The sequence below is a fragment of the Apteryx rowi genome, unplaced genomic scaffold (genome assembly GCF_003343035.1).
Source record: "Apteryx rowi isolate R43461 unplaced genomic scaffold, aptRow1 scaffold_46, whole genome shotgun sequence".
Taxonomy (NCBI): Eukaryota; Metazoa; Chordata; class Aves; order Apterygiformes; family Apterygidae; genus Apteryx; species Apteryx rowi.
The window spans coordinates 2,593,938-2,612,536 of NW_020450716.1; the positions used below are offsets into that span (position 1 = coordinate 2,593,938).

Here is an 18,599-nt window from a genome sequence, read left to right on the forward strand (position 1 = left end):
TGGTGTCCCCGTCCCTCCCGCCCGCCGGGGAAGGGCGGCGGGGCCGGGGCAGGGGGGGGTGGCATGTTCTGTGTTGGAGGTATAAAGTCCGTGTCGCTGTCAGCGCCGGGGGTTACCGACACTGAGCTCGAGTGAAGGAACAAGGGAGGAAACCCGCTCGCGGCTTCCAGCGAAAACCTCCCTTCGTCATATCTTTTCTCAGCTTAATCCCTTAAAAGTTGGCTCCTTGTGTATTTTCTTAGCCTAAGCCCTTAAAATTTGCCCAGTCTCTCTCTTGTTTATAGTTTCTTCTTTTCCCTTTTTATTTTAAAGGAAGATCTTACGTTAAGGGCTTTTAGGCAGTTTCGCTAGTACAATACTGCAATGTTTCATTCATTGGCCGCTGCAGGGGAGGGTTCAAATCCGAACAAAACCCTGCTTTCATTATAACAACAACAGCAGGTTAACATTTCTGTTTGATCTTTTAAAACCTCTTAACAGCTTTCGTATTTAAGCTACACTGTCCTTTTATACAAGGTCGGAATCAGTAAAATACTTCATAGATTTGAAGCCTGCCCAGGCTTCTGATCCTCTTCATTCAACATTTAGCTTATGAGTAAGACAGTTGTTATGTGCTTGTGGTGACTACAGGCGAATAGTGTTTTCTGTTTTTCTAAAAAAATCATATTTATTAAATATTGTGGAAGAAATTCTGGTTCTCTCAGAGAAGCTTTTAAATAAGCCTTCTGGGGTTTATTTATATCTGAGTAATTACATTTTTGAAATATGGTTATGTTGTCTTTAAATATTCCTTATATACACTTGAAATATGTGATTAAAAAAAAGACTCATCAGGTAAAAAGAATGAGTGTGATACCTTTTTTATGTTAAACCCATACATTTCTTAGGAAAGGATGGAAGTCAGACCTGCTTTGCAGAAGGTATCTGGAAGCACAAGAAGCTTTCACTAACATCATCTTGTGTTGGACAGGGCAGCCTCTGAGAAAGGCAAAATGGCTTTCAGTAAAGGATACCGTGTCTATCACAAGCTGGATCCACCTCCATTCAGTGTGATAGTGGAAACCAGAAACAGAGAAGAATGTCTCATGTTTGAATCTGGAGCTGTGGCTGTACTCTGTAAGTTGATATGTTTTGATAGCTACAATGTAAAAAGTTGGCTGACTTGACATTTTGTAAGCTGTGTCTTTTTTATTTATGGAATATAAAGAAGAAACAACTATTCTGTTTTCTTAACTGCTAATGGTAAGGCTTCTGCTTTAAATGAAAAGACAATTTCATATCTTTATCTGTTGAGAGAGAATTTTACCCTTTTTAATTAAATTTCATCAACATATTTTTTCATGTATGCTAAATTTTCTTCTGCTAATAAGATCCATCAACATCTGTTTGTGCGTTTGGTTCAGAACAACTTTCTCTGAATACATGACAGCTCGGTGAAAAGCAAATTCTATATGTTGTACTTCATAATAAAAAGTTCTATGTTTTTAAATGGTATATTATCTTAATTTTTTTATCTCATTTTGTGTGATGACTTTTTGGTGGCTTTTTAAGTTCTAGCTTTATTTTGTCCCTGTATTTTTTTTTAACCCATCACCAGACTCTTTCTGTATTAGTTCATCTGGTAATAAAATGAGTAAATATTTGGAGTAAGGTGTTCAGCATTGCAGAGTCATTTTTACGTTTTCAGTGATGACTGTGTTAAATGTTTCTAATAAATTCTTGTGCTTTAAAACTTTTTTGTAAGTCACATTTGGTGGAGGATGCTAAAATGAAAAGTGCAGAATAGAACTATCAAATAGTTAAGGTTTTAAAACATAGTTTGGTTTGTATTTTTCAGTAAGAAAGTCTGAACACTTGATTGCAAAGGGGTTTCCAGGCTTGCATTTGTCCTTTATAGAAGGCTGAGGTACTGTGGTTGTATTTTTTGAATCAGTAACTTTTCGATGAATCAATTCTGATGCCTGTTCATGGTTTTCTAGCCTAGCATGCTCAGAAAATGGGAGACTTGATTCACTGCCTGAAGTCTGAGGGGGCTCAAAGATCAGCCTCTCAGAAAGGTGCTCTTGCCTTGAGATTATGAAGTGGGCTGAATGGGGAGTGCGTTCTTAAGAAGATCTAGTGCTGTGCTACAAAAATTCTAGGGTTCATTAGGCTGAAAGTGGAAAAGTCCCATGGTTAGGTATACACCTGAGAAGGGTAAATCCCAGGATATAATTCCTACCCTATGACTGGATAAAACACAGGAAACTATTATTACTGCATATAACTTTAACGGTTCTGACAGCAGGGATTGATCATAGAATTCCCTACTTCATGTGTGAGGGCCTAACCCACTGCCCGACTACTCTTACAAGACTCAGAAATGTGAGTTTCAAAGAAGAGCGGGATTCAAGTTGCATTTCCTTTCTTCAGTGTTTGCTGTTGGCTCTTCTAGACGTGAGTGTGCTCCTTGGCTGTGGCATAGTCTTTCCTAAGGCATGTGGCTCTCCCTGTGTCCTGTGTAAAGTGCTTAAGAAGTCGGGCTACAGAGTCATCTGTAGTGGACAGGCTCTTACAAGCAAATGCTCTCTAGCATACAGCTTAATCTGCACCTTAGTTAATGTGTGATTTGAACTAACTATGATTAACTGTTAGAGGCGTAGTGATGGGACATACCAGCATGGTTCACGTAATGGCGATAATTAACATCTATGATTATCCAGGTGAAAAACATACCCGAGTGTTTTTCTCCTGTCTTTTAAGGATTATTTTTTCCTGTTACAGCTTCTTTACTGCTTATCTAGGTAATCTGGTTGACTTTGCCAGCAGTATTTTAAAGGCATTGTGTAGTGGGCAGTGGGTTGTGAGCAAGTGTCCAGTCGTAAGACTAGTGAACAGTTGTAGTGAAATACATAAGCAAGGGAAGAATGTTTTGAAGAATTGTGGAGAATTGTATTTTAATATGTATTTAGTAATTAATGCAGATGTTTAAGTTCCTTAGTGAGCAATATGTTGAAAATAACTTATTCCTGAAAGTTAAGCTCAATAAAGAAAGCAAGTTAATCACTTCTTATACTATGACTTACATCACTGAAGGTACCTTGGTAAACATTCTCTAAAAATTCAAAATCTGTAACCATATTGAAGTTCTAGCCCTCTTCTATGCCTCATATTGTTACCAGGCAGAGGAGTCAGAACCCAGAGGAACTTCTCAAGTCTCTTTCCTGTACTAGTAATAGTGTGTTTATCCTTGGTATTTTAATTGGCATGTTACAACTGGGTAAATATGCATACTTAGCTATAAGTAATTTTCCTGAATATTATTTTCAGTAACCTTCACTTGTAAACTGCATCTCTCTTTCCATCTGGTAAATGGGCTTATTTTCCTAATGCATATTGTCTTGTGTTGGTTTGCTTTAATTTCTTGTTTGCACATAAACTCTTTAGGCACCGAATCATGTGGGGGTTTTGTTGTTGTTGGGTTTTTTTTATGGTTGAAAGATCAATCATCACTCTCTCAAATCACCTTGAACTGACAGAAGAAGGGTAGAGTCCTCTTGCTCAGAGGTTTTTCTTCTACTTACTGTTAGCTCCTGAAATATATTCCTTTTAATACATACTTAAAGGAGCAGAATTAATGGTGCTGGAGGATGTTTTGTAAATGCTACTTCTCCATCTCTTTAGTCATGCTACAGAAACTTTTCAGAAGATTCTAGTCAAGCCTCGCAAACCTCTGGATATTTGTACAAACCTAACTTCAAAGTTAATGAAAGACTGGCCCTTTGGGAAAATTCCCAAGATGTTTGTAAAATTTGTCTACATAGATAGAAAGGCGGTCAGATCAAGTATGTTCAAATTCAGTACGGTATCACTACAGACTATTAAAGACATGCTATATTTTTTGCCGATCATGGTAATGCTTTTTAGGCTCAAAAAAACTAGCAATACTCATCTCAAGCTGTTAAGCAATTTTCAAAAGACTTTAATAAACACTGAAGATAAAATGAAGGTGTTTACCCTTACGCACGATAATAACTTTTAGGTATATGTAGAATGTGTAACACTTTGCATATGCTAATGAAATACACTTTAGCATTAAAAGCAATTCATATGGTTCAGTTCTGAGAGCCTTATTGAACTACATCTTTTGGGGCATGCATGTACAGAAATTTGGATTTGAACTGGACTAAGAGAAAGGACTGCTGAAGGCTTACTGATCCTTCAGATGTCATCTTAAAGGAAGTCCATTTGTCATTTTGCCGGGGGAAGGATAACAGTATTAACCTTCATTCCCTTTATCTTCAATGAAGCATTGCAGGATGATTCAGAGGTTTTAATTGGGTCTCTGTATGAAATCCTATACAGATCACATACTGTGTGATGTTCAGTGCATATTGTATTTGCACTGAATGTGTTACTCAAGTCAACGAAGTAGAATGGAAGGAAGGAAGAGGGTAGACGGGATAGTTCGTAGTAGTTATGTTGCGTAACCATTCAGTCATAAAATGGAAGCAGTCCAAGCCATTCTTCTGTTGCAAGTGTTTTCTATCCTGCTTGCGTATCAGAGAAATACTTCACTTGCCTTTATATATTTATTACTGCTTTTATCAGCTCAGTATTGGGTTAGCCAAGATATTAAAGTCTGAAGGGATCTTGCCAAAATACTTTTCCTCAAGGCCTTGTCAGAGCGTTTAGTTTTAAATGTCAGCCGCTTTATTGCTTCTTTGTTTATAGTATAGTTGCAGGATGTCCTGGATCTATATTTTTATTTAGCATATAAAGTATACAAGTTTTTGTTTTGTTTTGTTTTTGAAATAGGAGTTTATAATGAGGTATCTCTACCGTCCAACAATTCATTGACTGAACAGGAGGGTGTTCTCTCTCCCTGCACCTCTCCAGTGAGTCATAATGAAACGAGTGGGAAGCTGTCTTTACTTCTGTTCCCTGCAGTGAGGAAAGGAGAAGGTTCTGTCATCTGGCAAAACAGTGGGGCCTTAGTGAAGAGAGCTGGAGCTTCATGCACGTCCTTGTGTCTTGTGTCAAAGCTGAGAAGAGAGCAGGTGTGAACAGGAAAGGGCACGCTGCCCACCCTGAGCTTTCTGTAGAGCTAGATAAAGTAAGAGCTGTTAGGAGACAACTGGATAATAACACACATGTGCAGCAGATACCCTGGAATTGTGGTCAATTTTAGCAACACTACTCTTATCACCCATGCATACTCCACTTAAAAATAAATTATTTTAAAATGAAAATTCTTCAGCACTGCATTTCGGGGGGGGAGAAAATAGCAAATATGCTACATTTATCCAAACTGTAAGACTGGATATCATCATTTTGCAAGAGACTTTAACTTAATATGATATTGTAGGAAAGCTAGATTCCCAAAAAAGAAACATACTGACAGATATATTTGTTGAGCACATGCTCTATGTACATCATTAAGGAAGGTATATTTGCAACAAGAATTCTTTTCTTCAATGCTGCTTGCTGCAACCACTACTAACCCACCACTGTGTGAAGTCTTTGCTGAAATAATGTTTATCCTGAGTTTTGAGTGGAACTGCATCCCCTTAATAGGGGGAGAAGATTTAAAAAAAAAAAAAATCTACATGGCATTTTTTCACGATGGACTTAAGCTTATTATAAATGTTTTCTTGTTTATATACATCTCTTTAGAAATGTACAATAATATTAAGAGTTAAAACTCTTCAAGAGGTAATCTATCCTCTGGAAACAGATTTTATGTGAAAGAGGAAAGGTCAAATGCAGACTGTGGTAGAAAAAATTTGTGAGTGTGTTATGATGTAATATTTCAGTCGTCTGAAGCTAATCACATGTGGCAGTATGAGAGGACTAGGATGCAATGGCAAGCAGCAGTTTCTCCCTCCCTTCGTTATTAYTGTTTTGACAAAGTGTCATCTTCCGGACTACACCTTCCCTTTAAACAGTATCTTTAAAACACTTCAGAAGCCTCAGAGAAGGCTCACAGCTGCAGTGGCTGCTGAGAACAGCCGTGCCGGAGGAAGAAGTTGTTGTTGTCTGTCCTCCTGTCATCAGGTGCCTTTCCCAGAATTCTGCCACAATTTACATTTTTTTTTCCAAATCTGCTGTGGAGAAGCTCAGCTGATCACCTTCCAAGCATTTCAGACAAAACAGAAGATGACATATGCTAGCCTAGCGCACTCTGAAAAGTTCAGGCAGTGCTTACAGTAAGAATTCTTCCAGCAGATTGGTGGAGGCAATAACCTTTGTCTGAGAGGAATATAACCTCTCTGAATGGCATGATGGAGCTAGAAGAATTTGGTCCACAGTTCTGGAAACATTAGAAAGAAGGTTGCTCATAACAGAAGGCAAAAAAACCTTTCAGACTCTTGGGCAGACTAGCTTTACAGCAGTAGTAAAGGCCAATCTGTATCTATACCCCTGCCCTTTCTATGAGTTTAAGAAGGGATTTCAGTGGGAACATATAATTTTCTTTATGCAATCCCTTTTGAATTCAGTAAATTTTCCTTCCTATGCTGGCACAAGGGTGATAGTAAAGGTCTTGTTTTAGCCTTATTAGATATCCTGCAAATGATAGCTTTTGCTAATTATATGTCTGCTAAGAAGCCCAGTTTACATATTTCTGGAGTTACCAGGCATCATTTTCAAAAAACTAATTATCATTCCTAAATTTGAGATAATTTGGTAACTTTTGTGCATGCTATCACCTGTTTAATTTGAAAGTTATATAATTGTGCAGTTTTGCAAATTAATCTGCATTGAACTGGTTTGTACAGACAATATTGCAGCAGTAGGCTTTTTCATGCATTTCAGGCATTTTCATATTTTTTGTACTTTAATTAAAGTATTCAGTATTAGAAAAATATCTTTATAGATTACTAGTGCTATTGTTTTTTGTTTTCAACTGTGAACATATAACTGGGCCAAAAAAACCCAAATTTGATGCAAAACAAGTACTTTTAGGCTGTTATGTAGATCAGCTGTATTTAACGCTTTTATTTCTTGGTTTGTTTTTTGTCCCCTCTTCAGTGATATTAGTTGAAAAAATACATTTTGTGAAGTAATGATAGTAAATTTGCATAGTACTGAAAAACTGTATTGAAGCAACCATACCTTTTATTTGCTCATCTGTTACGTTTTTTTTGTTCCAAATGGTAATTTTACTGGTGTGTAGTATTTAAATGTAATTGCTAGCATCTGGAAGTAAAACCTGATTTTTTTTTCAGTAGATGTGATTTGCTATTTGGGGGTTCTTCCCCTCAGTGTTAAGATGTCTGTAGATTATGGTAACATCTAAATGTCTCTGTAGAGTGAATAATGATATCTCATAATCCAAACTGTGCAAATAGAATGAAAAAAAATTACCCTAATTAATGCAAAGTAAAAATYAGATGACATGGCCAATTTAAATAGCTGTCTTCCAGTTTTCTATGCATCTGTTACTTCACTTCATTAAACAAAAAAAATATTGAAAGTAACTCGGAGATGGTCCTTCGATTGGTTGATTTCTAAGCTGAAGTGGTAACTCCACTCTCATAATTGATTTTAATCTCTCACCTATGTGGTAATATTAAAGTGTTGTCTTTAATTTAAATACAGGAAGTTTCTTAACTTTCCTAATTTGAGAAAAAGCTCGAAGACCTCAATCTTTAAAGTGCAAAAACAAGCTGTGTAAAATAATTCATAAAACTTTTAGATTTAAACTTTGGAAAGTGTCAGTAGTATGATTTTTTTTTTCCTCTTTTGCTCTTCTAACTTAAATGAGAATAGTCTTGTTTCTGAAGGAACTACACACAATTTCAGGAGTGTGTCTTATACTGCTCGTCTCAATGTCCCATGTTGTAGCTGGGAATTGTTGCCCCTCGCTCATGATGTGTTGTCATGGCACCTGGGAACCTACCAAGAAGGGAGTGGAGTTGTAGAAAGCCTAAATGATAACTTTTAATGTGATCTTACTTTTGTAATTCTTGTAAAAATTGTCAAGCTCATTTTTTATTGGAAATTAAGCAGAATAAATTTTGAACAAATTGTTGTGAAAATAGGATTTTTAATGAGCTTTCACTTGTGTAACAGCAAAAGGGCTCACATAATCCTTTAAAAATAATTTAATTAGTCACCTTTTACATGAGAGTCAGTGATTTAACTTGAAACAGTGAGATATTACAATTTTTAAATACTATGAGCTATTAATTTTTAGTAAAGATTGACTTGAAGTTACTTTCTTCTTCTTCTCTTGATACCACAAATGAGGCCTACTGGGTTTCAACAAGAATGCACTAAAAATGTTGTGGGGTTTTGGGTTTTTTTTGTACTACTAAATAGCAAATCATTATTTCTGTTTTAGAAATAAATTGACTTACATCTAATTAGATTCAATGGCTGAAGCTGCTTTTAATTTCTGTTCTGCTTACTGTCTCAACTGACAGAAAATAATAGAAGAAATACTGCCTAATAATATTTTGTGTACAACTTTATACACAGACACATGTATGCTTGCACTATGCCTACTGGTTATTGCCCTTATTACGGGCCTCTACCCGTTATAATTTTGAACCTGTTAGTTCCAAAGTTCTATATGAGAGTTGTCATCCCAGGTGCTCAGTTCTCCCCTCAGAAGTTGTGCGTCTTAACTCATTCTTCCTGGTGAGTGACATAGTTTTATACTTTTTCAGACAGTCCCAATTTTATCTCCTTGCCTCCCACTATTTAAAAATGAATAAACAGAAAAGTCTGTTTCTCTAGGAGAAGTAGGCTGATTCATTCCTAGGACCATGAAGTCCTAGGACTTCATGTTTTTCTGAGTGTGTACTTACCTTAGCTGCATTTTTTTTTTTGAGATACGAAGTTCATAAATCAAAGTCAGAAGTGTTCTCACAGCTGCAGACCAACCTACCGTTCTGAGAAGAGATGTTGCCATTTGCTAAGACTGTTACAGAGGAAATGAGGAAATGGGCTTGGAAATGTTCTTTCTCTTCCTGTCCGGCTTATCTTAGCCTTGCTGTGCTTTAACTTTTCTAAGCTGCAGTTCACCAAGTTGATAACTTCATCTAGTCACAGAGGAAACTGGAAGTTGGCTTTGCATGCAGTAGATATAAGATGTTGTAGAGTTTGATCTCAGCCATGTATTTTTGTAATTTCAGGCCCTCTTGCGTATCCAGCTTTATCTGATGACTTTGTGTACATACTGAATGAAGTGAGAGAGAGAATATATCCTTGTGGAACTGAGATAAACTTAATTTATCGGTAGAGAAGGAACCCTTAAATGCAATACTTATAATGCGCTCTGGAACTGTTCAGATTCTCCTCATTTTTTACACTGATACTGAGTGATATGGAAACCCACAAATTTAAGCAGTGTGAGCATCATTATGACCCTTCAGTTTTTATGAGAAAAAAGGTCTCCGTACAGTAGATGCTGGCATGAAGGCTAAGGTGGCAGATGTCGATTTTTAATGAAGCAGCTTTTCATTAGGTTTTTGGTAACTCTAGAAATGGGAAATTTCATGTGCAGAGGCAGTCAGTAATGGATTTCACTCTGAATCTACTCTGGCTGGAGGATTGCTTTTCTTTTATCTCCTATAAATGGAAGGAATTCCTGTGGCTAGTAGTTATGGAGATACTGGCTTAGGAGGTTCTTGACTTGTAAATGTTTAGAAGTTACCCTATTTTTATGCACTTCCTTAGGTGGGATTTTCTCTTTTTTTATTTTATTATTATTATTTTTTATTTATTTCACCACCAGTAACAGAATACTGAACTAACCACACTTTTGGTATAAACCACTACAGCCACTTGTATGCTCTTCTAATAGTATTACTGCCTGTTCGTGTCCAGGCCCTGGGGGCACCCCCAGCCCTCGCTGTCCCTTCCCACCCCAGCGCCTCCCCTAGCCCCAGGCCCCCATTTCAGCCCAGCCCGGGACCGTCGGTCCCTGCCCTGCAACGCTGTAGTGGTGCCAGGCTCCAGCCGGCTGCAGCCCTGCCTGGCCACAGCCCCACTGTGGTGCCTGATGCCTGGGGCTGATGCTGCCCCCAGTGGGATGAGCCCTGGCTGTGAGGCCCTGCCCTGCCGGCCCCTGGAGCCCCAGCTGATACCAGCCCCAGGGAGCCCCCGACAGTTCAAATGGAAGAAAACGGGAAGGAGTGCAGCGAAGCTGTGTCCTGGTCCTGATTTCATCTTGGTTGTCACAAAATACAAATAGTTTTCCTCCATGCTGTAGCACTAGTGATCACGGGAGGTCCTTTAGTATGCTTTATCCTGAAAGCAATTGGAGTATTGATGCAGTTAACAACCCAAAAATCACTACATAGCATGGGTCTCATGCCTCTGTGATAGTGAAGAGAGCAATGCAGTGCTGTAGGATTGATCGTGAATGAGTGTCAGCTGCTGTCTTTTCTGCACTTGGTGCTAGTTTTGTTGCTGCTTTCTTTTTAGCTCGGTTTCTTAAGGAAAGGAGGCTTGTGTGATACCGATTTGTTTATCCCTTTCACAGTTTTTTACATTGACCAATACCAGTCATCACTGACTGAGAGTAAATGCCTCAGAATTCTTGCACATTTCGTGAAAGCTGACTACTAGGTTCAAACTGGYGTCCTCAACGAAGGAGAACTTGTGCTGTGAACTGAAGTATAATACAGAGTCATAGCTCACAGTAGGCATGATGTGCCTCACGGGGGGTGGTACAAGCATGTTACGGCTAAGCTGTAGAGGTCAAATGAACAAGCTCCTCCACATCCAGCTGCCCTGTTATGGGGCCATTTAGATGTATCTTGCACCTAGAATCGGATTCTGAGGAGGCTGCCACAGAAATCTGGGCTAGATGAGGATGGGCCAGAGGCAAGACGGATGAACTGAACTTTCTAGGTGGTGGAACATTTGTCATTTTCTCCTGGGGAGCTTGGCCACCAAAACAGATAGGAAAAGTGTAGTTTAGCATGAGGCAGTCCACATAAGAGACAGAAAATACTTACACTCTAATGGGGAAAAGCTTTGATCAGAGTTCACACTCTATTAGGCATAATGTAATTGAATCACATGACATGAAACCTGGATGGTTTTGGTTGATGTCTGATTAAAAGAACAAAAATTGACTAGCTGTAGTAAGTTTTTCTATTTCCATTTGTGGTTTTGTTTTCCCCACCTTTTGCAGCTTTACTAGCAGTAGCCTTTTTTGTAGATCAGAATCTGCAAACTGAGTGAGTTAATTTATTTTGGGCATTTACTTACTAAGGCTTAGCAAGAATAATGGGCATTCTGTGCAATGGAACAAATAAAATAAATCCCCAGAAGACAGAAAAGCTGTTGTTTTGAAATGTCATTAAATGCTGCCAGGCACCCTTAAGAAAAATCCTGCAAAAATACATTACTTTGAAACAAAATCTCATCTTCTATTAATACTTTGGAATGTGAAAGGAGAACATGGCAGTTTTCTGGTTACAGAAAGCTGAGTTTAGAGAAGTACGTTGACATTAAATACTTACTGGGAAGACTGATCGGAAGAACCAGGTTTTGATGTTTAGAAGTTGTTCTTTCCAGGCTAAGGGTGATCTAGTTGAGAACGTGGTTTGGCAGTGCTGACAAAATCATTATCACTATCTGTAAATCAGGTGTTTAGATTAGCTGTGATTCATAACACTTATCCTGGATGATGACTTTGGGAAGAATCATGCTGCTATCATTTTATATCTTCAGCTTCTGGATTACAGGAATACAGTATATCAGCATAAATAGTTAAAGAAGCTTTTTGAAAGTGCATTTAATAAAACATTGGATGAGCTTAAATTTCAGGCTGAAGTTAAGTAATTGCTTCATCTGTATTGAGGCTTTGATCCACTTCCTCAATAATAGAACTGGAAAACATTTTAACAGAGGGATAGACTTGTGCACAGCTAGAACTATGTTGAGCTTAGAGAATACTCATTAGAAAGACACACAATAGCAGTTTCCCCAGAGAATATATTTAATGTGAAATCGAGTGCAGCAGAATGCCRGAGTAATACGTGTTTAAATTTACACTTTTCTTTATGTCAAATTGTTAATCTGTTTTTTAGTGTTGAAGTGAAAATTAACTAACAGGTTATCGTAGAGGAGGGAGAAAGTGCTGATCTTTAGTGACCCAGAAATCTCTATTCCAGTGGATCCAGTGGCACAGCTGGAATTATCAGTCTTTGCACTTCAGTTGCAGTCACAGTCATGAACAAAAGCTCAGGGCAAGTGGGATCCCGTTTCTGCTCTGCAGCATCCCTGTCATCTGGCTCTGTGGTCAGGCTTGTTCACCTGTGTTTTAAGTGCAGATGAAAGTTCTAAAGTGTACATGAAAACCGACCCCCTGCTGCATAAATAATGGTAGATATGATTTATTTTTTTCTAAAATATTACTAATTTAAAAATTTTCAAAAATGTTTACGAAAATTGTGTTTTCCTTTGTCTAAGACATGGCTTTTAAATACTATTATCTTGTAGCCATGCAAAACTTTTGCTTTGCTTGGAATATATCTAAAACTGGTTAAACTACCAGTGTGATAATGCAGTTCAGGTATCTGGAAATAGTACTGCCACTTCATGGTTTTATTCTTGGAGAAGGAGGATAATGTTTTTTGGAACAAAGCAGCATCTAAAACTACTCTAATTTTAACTAATTACAGAAGAGCATTCTCATGAAAATAATGTACCTGTGTTTTAGGTGCTTTGCATATTAGTAGATGATGAGGTTAAAGATGCCAATTTTCTGCTTTAGTACTACTTAGAGTTTTTGCAAGTCCATGCAAGTAGCATGATGCTACTTTGTCATAAAATCAAATACTCATTTTCTATTCTAAAATTATGTATGTTAATACATTTTGGTTTCTTTCCAGGAATTTCACATCAGCACTATTGCTGTGATCTTTTTAATTTTCAGTTTATAGTGGACTCATTTTTCCTGGTATAGTGTACAGTCTTTTTCCATCACAAGCTGCTCTGTTTTCTCTCCTAGCATCCGCAGAGAAAGATACAATCAAGAGTACCTACTCCAAAGTAATGGATGCATATGGGCTCTTGGGTGTACTAAGACTAAACCTTGGTGAGTAGATTATTTAAAATTTTAATTTTGAATTGTGAAAAGAAATACTGGTGCTCCTGTAAAACTGTACAGCACAGAATCTTCAGACAGGAACTGTGTTCCTTTCTTGTTTTATTTTTCGTCTTTGTAGAGTAACTCATAAGTTTGGAGCACTGCCAGAAATGTGAGCGTAGACAAAAATAACTTCCATTTTCACAATCCCTATTATTTTCAGCATGGTTTCTTCTATTTGTATTTCCTTACTTCTGTAGAATTTGAGAATGGCTTCTTGGTATTTGTTCTGTTTGCACCTATTTTGGCCAAATTGGGATCAGGTCATGGGCATTTAAGAATATAAATACATTGACTTCACACCCCACTAAGATTTACTCTGTTACTTGTGTCTTTTCTGGTTTTACAGGAGACACATTGTTACATTATCTGGTTCTAGTAACTGGATGCATGTCTGTGGGAAAGATTCAAGATTCTGAAGTTTTTCGGGTTACTTCCACCGAATTCATATCATTGCGAATTGATCCAGCAGATGAAGATCGTATTTCAGAAGTGCGCAAAGTTTTGAACTCAGGAAACTTTTATTTTGCATGGTCTGCAACTGGTGTTAGTTTAGATCTTAGTCTCAATGCTCACCGCAGCATGCAAGAGCACACCACTGACAATAGGTTTTTCTGGTGAGTTCACGATGTGTTTTATCAGACGTGATATAAAATATTATGTGTCTTTACAAACTAATCTATGGCAAGTTTTGATCCTTGTCTTTATCAGCTCTTAAATGTACATCTTTGTCCCACAAATGTTGATTAGCTAGAATTGCATTCTTATAACTCCAAGGATTATTTAATCTAAGGTTTATTTTATCTAAGGAAAAAATTAATTGTAATTATATAACATTTTCCGAACCAGTTGGAGTTTCTTTATTGGAAGAAACAGACTTTTACTGCTTGTGATGTACTTTGATCCAAACAGTTGTCATAATGTTGTATTTCAGCTTTCACATCTCTTAATTCTTCATAAATGTGTGAAAATTTTAAAAGAAATTAATGGAGTATTGCAGTTTTAAAGGAATTTTTAATCATCTGAGCATTCTGGATTCTAAAACAGTGTGGTGTTTATATGTAGTTTTCAATTGGGTTCTCTAGCATATTAAAGGACTTAAAGTTTTATTACACAGATAATTACACTATCTCTTTACAGAATGTTTTTGAATAAAGTGCAGGTTTTCACACAGAGAATTCTTGGTAAAAGAAATACTACTACTGTTTCTGCCAATAGGCAGCTTAAATAATGTCAGTGATACATATGGTCATTTAGGAAAGGTGAACAAATCCTGCTCCCATGTTGTCAGCCGTTGTTAAAAACCTGGTATTTGTCCATGACCCTCGGGAAAGTTCTGAAGGCTTGAGAGTACCTGTTTTGAACAGGTGAAAAGCTACCAGTGCCCCCCTCTGCCATTCAATATACGGGACACCAAAACAGCCCTGAGATACGTGTCCGTTGACCGTTTGCTGCTATTTTGGTCAGACAGTGAGTAGGCTCAGATTGCTATATAAGGCTAAATATGTATATCAAGACAGAAAAGAAGCTCTGGTCTTCAGAGACACTTCTACTGTGATGTGGATTGAGAGGAGTTCTGGCTAATAACTATTTGCCTCTCTCTTTGCCTCTGGGAAAAGACTGGACTCCATTGATGGATCTATTTCAAGGCTTAAAGTGATGATGCCTCCTGATCCTATTCAGATCAGCTGGGTCTTCATTTTGTCCCATGTCCTAAAACTTTTTAAGTTACCTGGCTTTTGTTCAGAAAGGATCAGTCCTAAAAGGAGGTAGATGAAGTGTCCCAGATTCCAAGATGGAGACATGTAAACACTAAAAGCCAGTAACAGAAAGTATTCTGCTTAGGCATTTCAGTAATCTTGCTTGGGCTTTTTCTGTAGAAAAGTTCCATTCTCAGATTGCCCAGGGAAGAATACGGTTTGCTTTCTCAGTCTCGGGTTGTAATGTATCTGTGCACGTTTCTGTAAAATTAATGCATACTTGATCCGCAGGATTTGGAACTTCATTAATGAATCTATTTAAAGCATATGAGGTGTTTGGTAAGTCCAGATGTAATTTTTTTTTTAATCAGAAGTTTAGAATGAAAGGGCCAAAATCAAAATTAATACCTTCAACCTCTAGATTAAATATGCTATTTGCAATTATGATAGAATTCTATGGGCAGTGACAAAACCAGGTGTCTTGCTAGGGTTTACTTTTCTTTGCTATACAGAAAATTTACTTCCTTTTTAAATAAGTGAATGTTTCCATAGAAGATCAGAAGCCAAGCAAGAAGTAGAGTGAGTTTAAAAAAATCTCACGAAACCCAGACTTTAATCTTTCTTACTTACTACAGTGTTAATTGGTGCTGCTTAATACACAGGTATATCCAGTTTGTGGATCTTTCTTTCATTTGAGTAGTGATTGGTATTAGAATAGTTTATATGCAGTATGTAATGTACCAGCACTTAACCATGAAACTGATATTTGCAGAAATTTGAAAATCAGTTGCTTATGAATGCATTCCTGGAAGCTTGTCTGTGCAAGAGAAGTCACTGATACATTATGGTGACGTATAATAAAAAAAAAATCAATATGTGTTGGCAAGAATTTTTTCTAGCTTTATTTTTAGTTGGTGTGTTGTGAAATTGAGTCTATCCATCACAAAAAGTAACCCCATAATTGGAATTCTGGCTTTGTTTTCTTAGATTGTGTAAGCTTTGGCTTCTCAAAGCAAGACTGAGTGGAAAAATATAAACAAGCTTGGAGTATTGCTTTTTGCTGGGTAAAGAGCAAGAGTCTATATGGTTTATTTTTTTTAAGATCATTAAAATTCATGGCTACACCCCATATTCTCACTGTGCAAACTATCCTGTTCTCTTGTAAACTGTGCTATTTTAAATATGTTTAAATAAGAGTTTTGTCATAAAACACTCTGACATGCATATTTTCCTTTTCTTATTTTTGGTAGTGGGTATAGGAAGTTAGTAGTTAGCTTTATTTCCTTCCTAGTAGTGCTTTATTTCCTTCAAGTAATTTTTTTGGGTTTTTTTCCTGATAGGAACCAATCACTGCATTTACATCTGAAGCACTATGGTGTGAACTGTGATGACTGGTTATTACGTCTCATGTGTGGAGGAGTGGAGATAAGGACAATTTATGCAGCTCACAAGCAGGCAAAAGCTTGTCTTATTTCACGACTAAGTTGTGAACGGGCTGGGACCAGGTTTAATGTCCGGGGAACAAACGATGATGGTCATGTTGCTAATTTTGTTGAAACAGAGCAGGTATGTTACACTAGAGTTCACATTGCTTGGCTGATAAACTCAATATAAACAAGAGTGTGCAGATAGTTTTTTGCCCTAAATCAACAGGTCACAGGTCATATCCATAACCAACATAGACTGGAATAGTTTCTTTGCTGCTAAATAAAGAATATAAGTAGGTTATATAATTTGATGATCTCGGTTTTCCTTGTTACTTAGGGTAAGGGCACAAATGGGTCTGAGTTATGGTAGCTTAACAGGTTGGTATCTATCAGCTGAATTGCTGTAGGTGACTGTTCTTGCTTTTAGCCTGAGCTGTAGGTGACTGTGTATTCCTTTTAGCCTGAGCTAATTGTAAGTAAAAGACCTTAGAAACATAAGCAAAAGAGATTTTGGCTAATGCATATTATCTTGCAGTTGGGGCAAGCAAAGAGCATTCCTATGGTTACTTAATATGGCTCAGCTGAAAGGTAGTTTTTAAAGCCCCTGTAATTCCACTGCATTTGATTGCATATCCTTGCCCTTACTATACAGAAATGCAAGAAGCTATTAATTGTTCTTTGCTGCCCTTTCTTTGCTTGCTTCTTACGATAACCTTGTTACCAAGATGTTGTTCCTGCAGCTGTATTCTTGCAAGTAGGTATGGCTGCTTGTACACATCAAATTTCAGGAGTCTAGACAGCACACTGTTGTTACAGTTTCTCTATCCACATTTCCTGTCAGGCTGACATTACTAGATGCCTGTGACATATCATCCCCCTTAAAGTTTCTTTTCCTGTATACCTAATAGGCAGCTGCATTTTGGATTCTGGTAAACAAAATCTGTGCATGTGTTCTGAGTAGGCTGCATGGTTATTTTCTGCGCATTGGGCCCTTTCGTGTATGTCTCAAGCATAGGCCCTGTTAACCCCTTCACAGAACCAGCTTACTTCTTTTTTGTCTCCTTCAGTCTTCCATTTCTCAAGCTGTGTCACTAATTTCAACGTTTGGGATAATCTCTGTTTACAGTTTAACTGTCCTGGGACTTGTGATATGAGAAGCAGAAGGTCTATAGGAAGGTCTTGTCAAGTTTTTAAAAAGTTATTCTTAGCACTGAAGCCATTCAGGCCCAAATAATAAAAGCTTGCATTTTTTCCTTGGACCTCATGAATCATGATTCCTTGGGGGGGGGAAGTGTAAGGAAGAGAACAGGTATTTTAGCTTGTACTGTGGAATATGAAACATGTAAATATTATTGAATTCACTTTATGTTTAGCTAAGGTTAAAAAACCTAAAACCTTGTTTCACTCTCTAATATGGGTTTTCTTTTTTTTTTTTTTTTTTTTCCTCTACAGGTGATATTTTTAGACGATTCTGTGTCATCTTTCATACAGATTCGAGGATCTGTCCCATTATTTTGGGAACAGCCAGGCCTGCAGGTAAGCAGGATATAGATATAAATATGCAGATAATTCTTATTTGCGGTTCTTAAATGTTTTACAGTAGCCTTTAGACTCTTTTGCACTGTAACCTATCTGAATGAGATTGTCCTTTTGGAGCAAGTTGGTCCTGTTGTTAACTCACCAGGCCTGCTACTCTTGAATGCTAGTTTGTCCAGCAATTAAACATGCTCTCTGTCCCTTCTGAATGTTTTGTCATAGAATTTATGAGTTTTTCTGTTTTAATCTAAATTGCTGCCTTAATTTAAGGGCACCCAAGGAGACTGGTTTCTTTTGAATTGTTCTTGAGTATGAGTCTGTTCAAAAGGTCGATATAGATCAGTCAATAAGCAAGAGTAACTGTAATATAACTACATCCTAGTTTTCTTGGAAGGGGGATTGTGTCAGCATCTACTACCATTAAAAAAGGGTTTAAAAAGTTCATGCCTCACACTGACTTTAGGTTCTTTAAACTAGGCATACAAGCATATTGCAGTAGAACCACTGAAGCATTTACATACCTTTTACCAAAAACACAAAATAATTAGATTGCATGACTAAATATCTTAAATCAAAAAATTATTTTTCAGAAAAAGGAAGAGGAATTTAAGTAAAGCCAATAAAAAGAGTGCACACCATAGGAAGCAAAATAGATTTTGGGGATTTCATTTAGGAAGTGAAATGAATTTTTAATCACATTTAGGATTAATAGAGATCTTTAAAGAGTGATTAGTTGAAGGAGTGAAGACAAATAACTTGATGTAATCTTAATGTCATAGGTCGGATCTCATCGCGTCAGAATGTCAAGGGGTTTTGAGGCGAATGCGCCGGCTTTTGACAGGT

The 18,599-nt window shown here is 37.3% G+C and overlaps 1 protein-coding gene across 13 annotated transcripts in view; it reads left to right on the plus strand.

Annotated features, from left to right (window-relative positions):
* Positions 1 to 18,599, plus strand: part of SYNJ1 (synaptojanin 1) — a 68,743-nt gene continuing 50,144 nt past the window's right edge. For 6 of the 13 annotated variants that reach the window (XM_026077731.1, XM_026077733.1, XM_026077736.1 and 3 more), the window contains exons 1-6: positions 1 to 1,116; positions 12,956 to 13,042; positions 13,443 to 13,710; positions 16,134 to 16,359; positions 17,673 to 17,756; positions 18,536 to 18,597. In XM_026077731.1, the coding sequence (XP_025933516.1) occupies positions 993 to 1,116; positions 12,956 to 13,042; positions 13,443 to 13,710; positions 16,134 to 16,359; positions 17,673 to 17,756; positions 18,536 to 18,597 (851 nt within the window). In that variant the 5' untranslated portion in view covers positions 1 to 992. Of the gene's footprint in view, positions 1,117 to 1,837; positions 1,907 to 12,133; positions 12,328 to 12,955; positions 13,043 to 13,442; positions 15,641 to 16,133; positions 16,360 to 17,672; positions 17,757 to 18,535; positions 18,598 to 18,599 lie in introns of those variants that run through there. The other 7 variants (XM_026077738.1, XM_026077737.1, XM_026077744.1 and 4 more) reach the window with 7 other exon arrangements.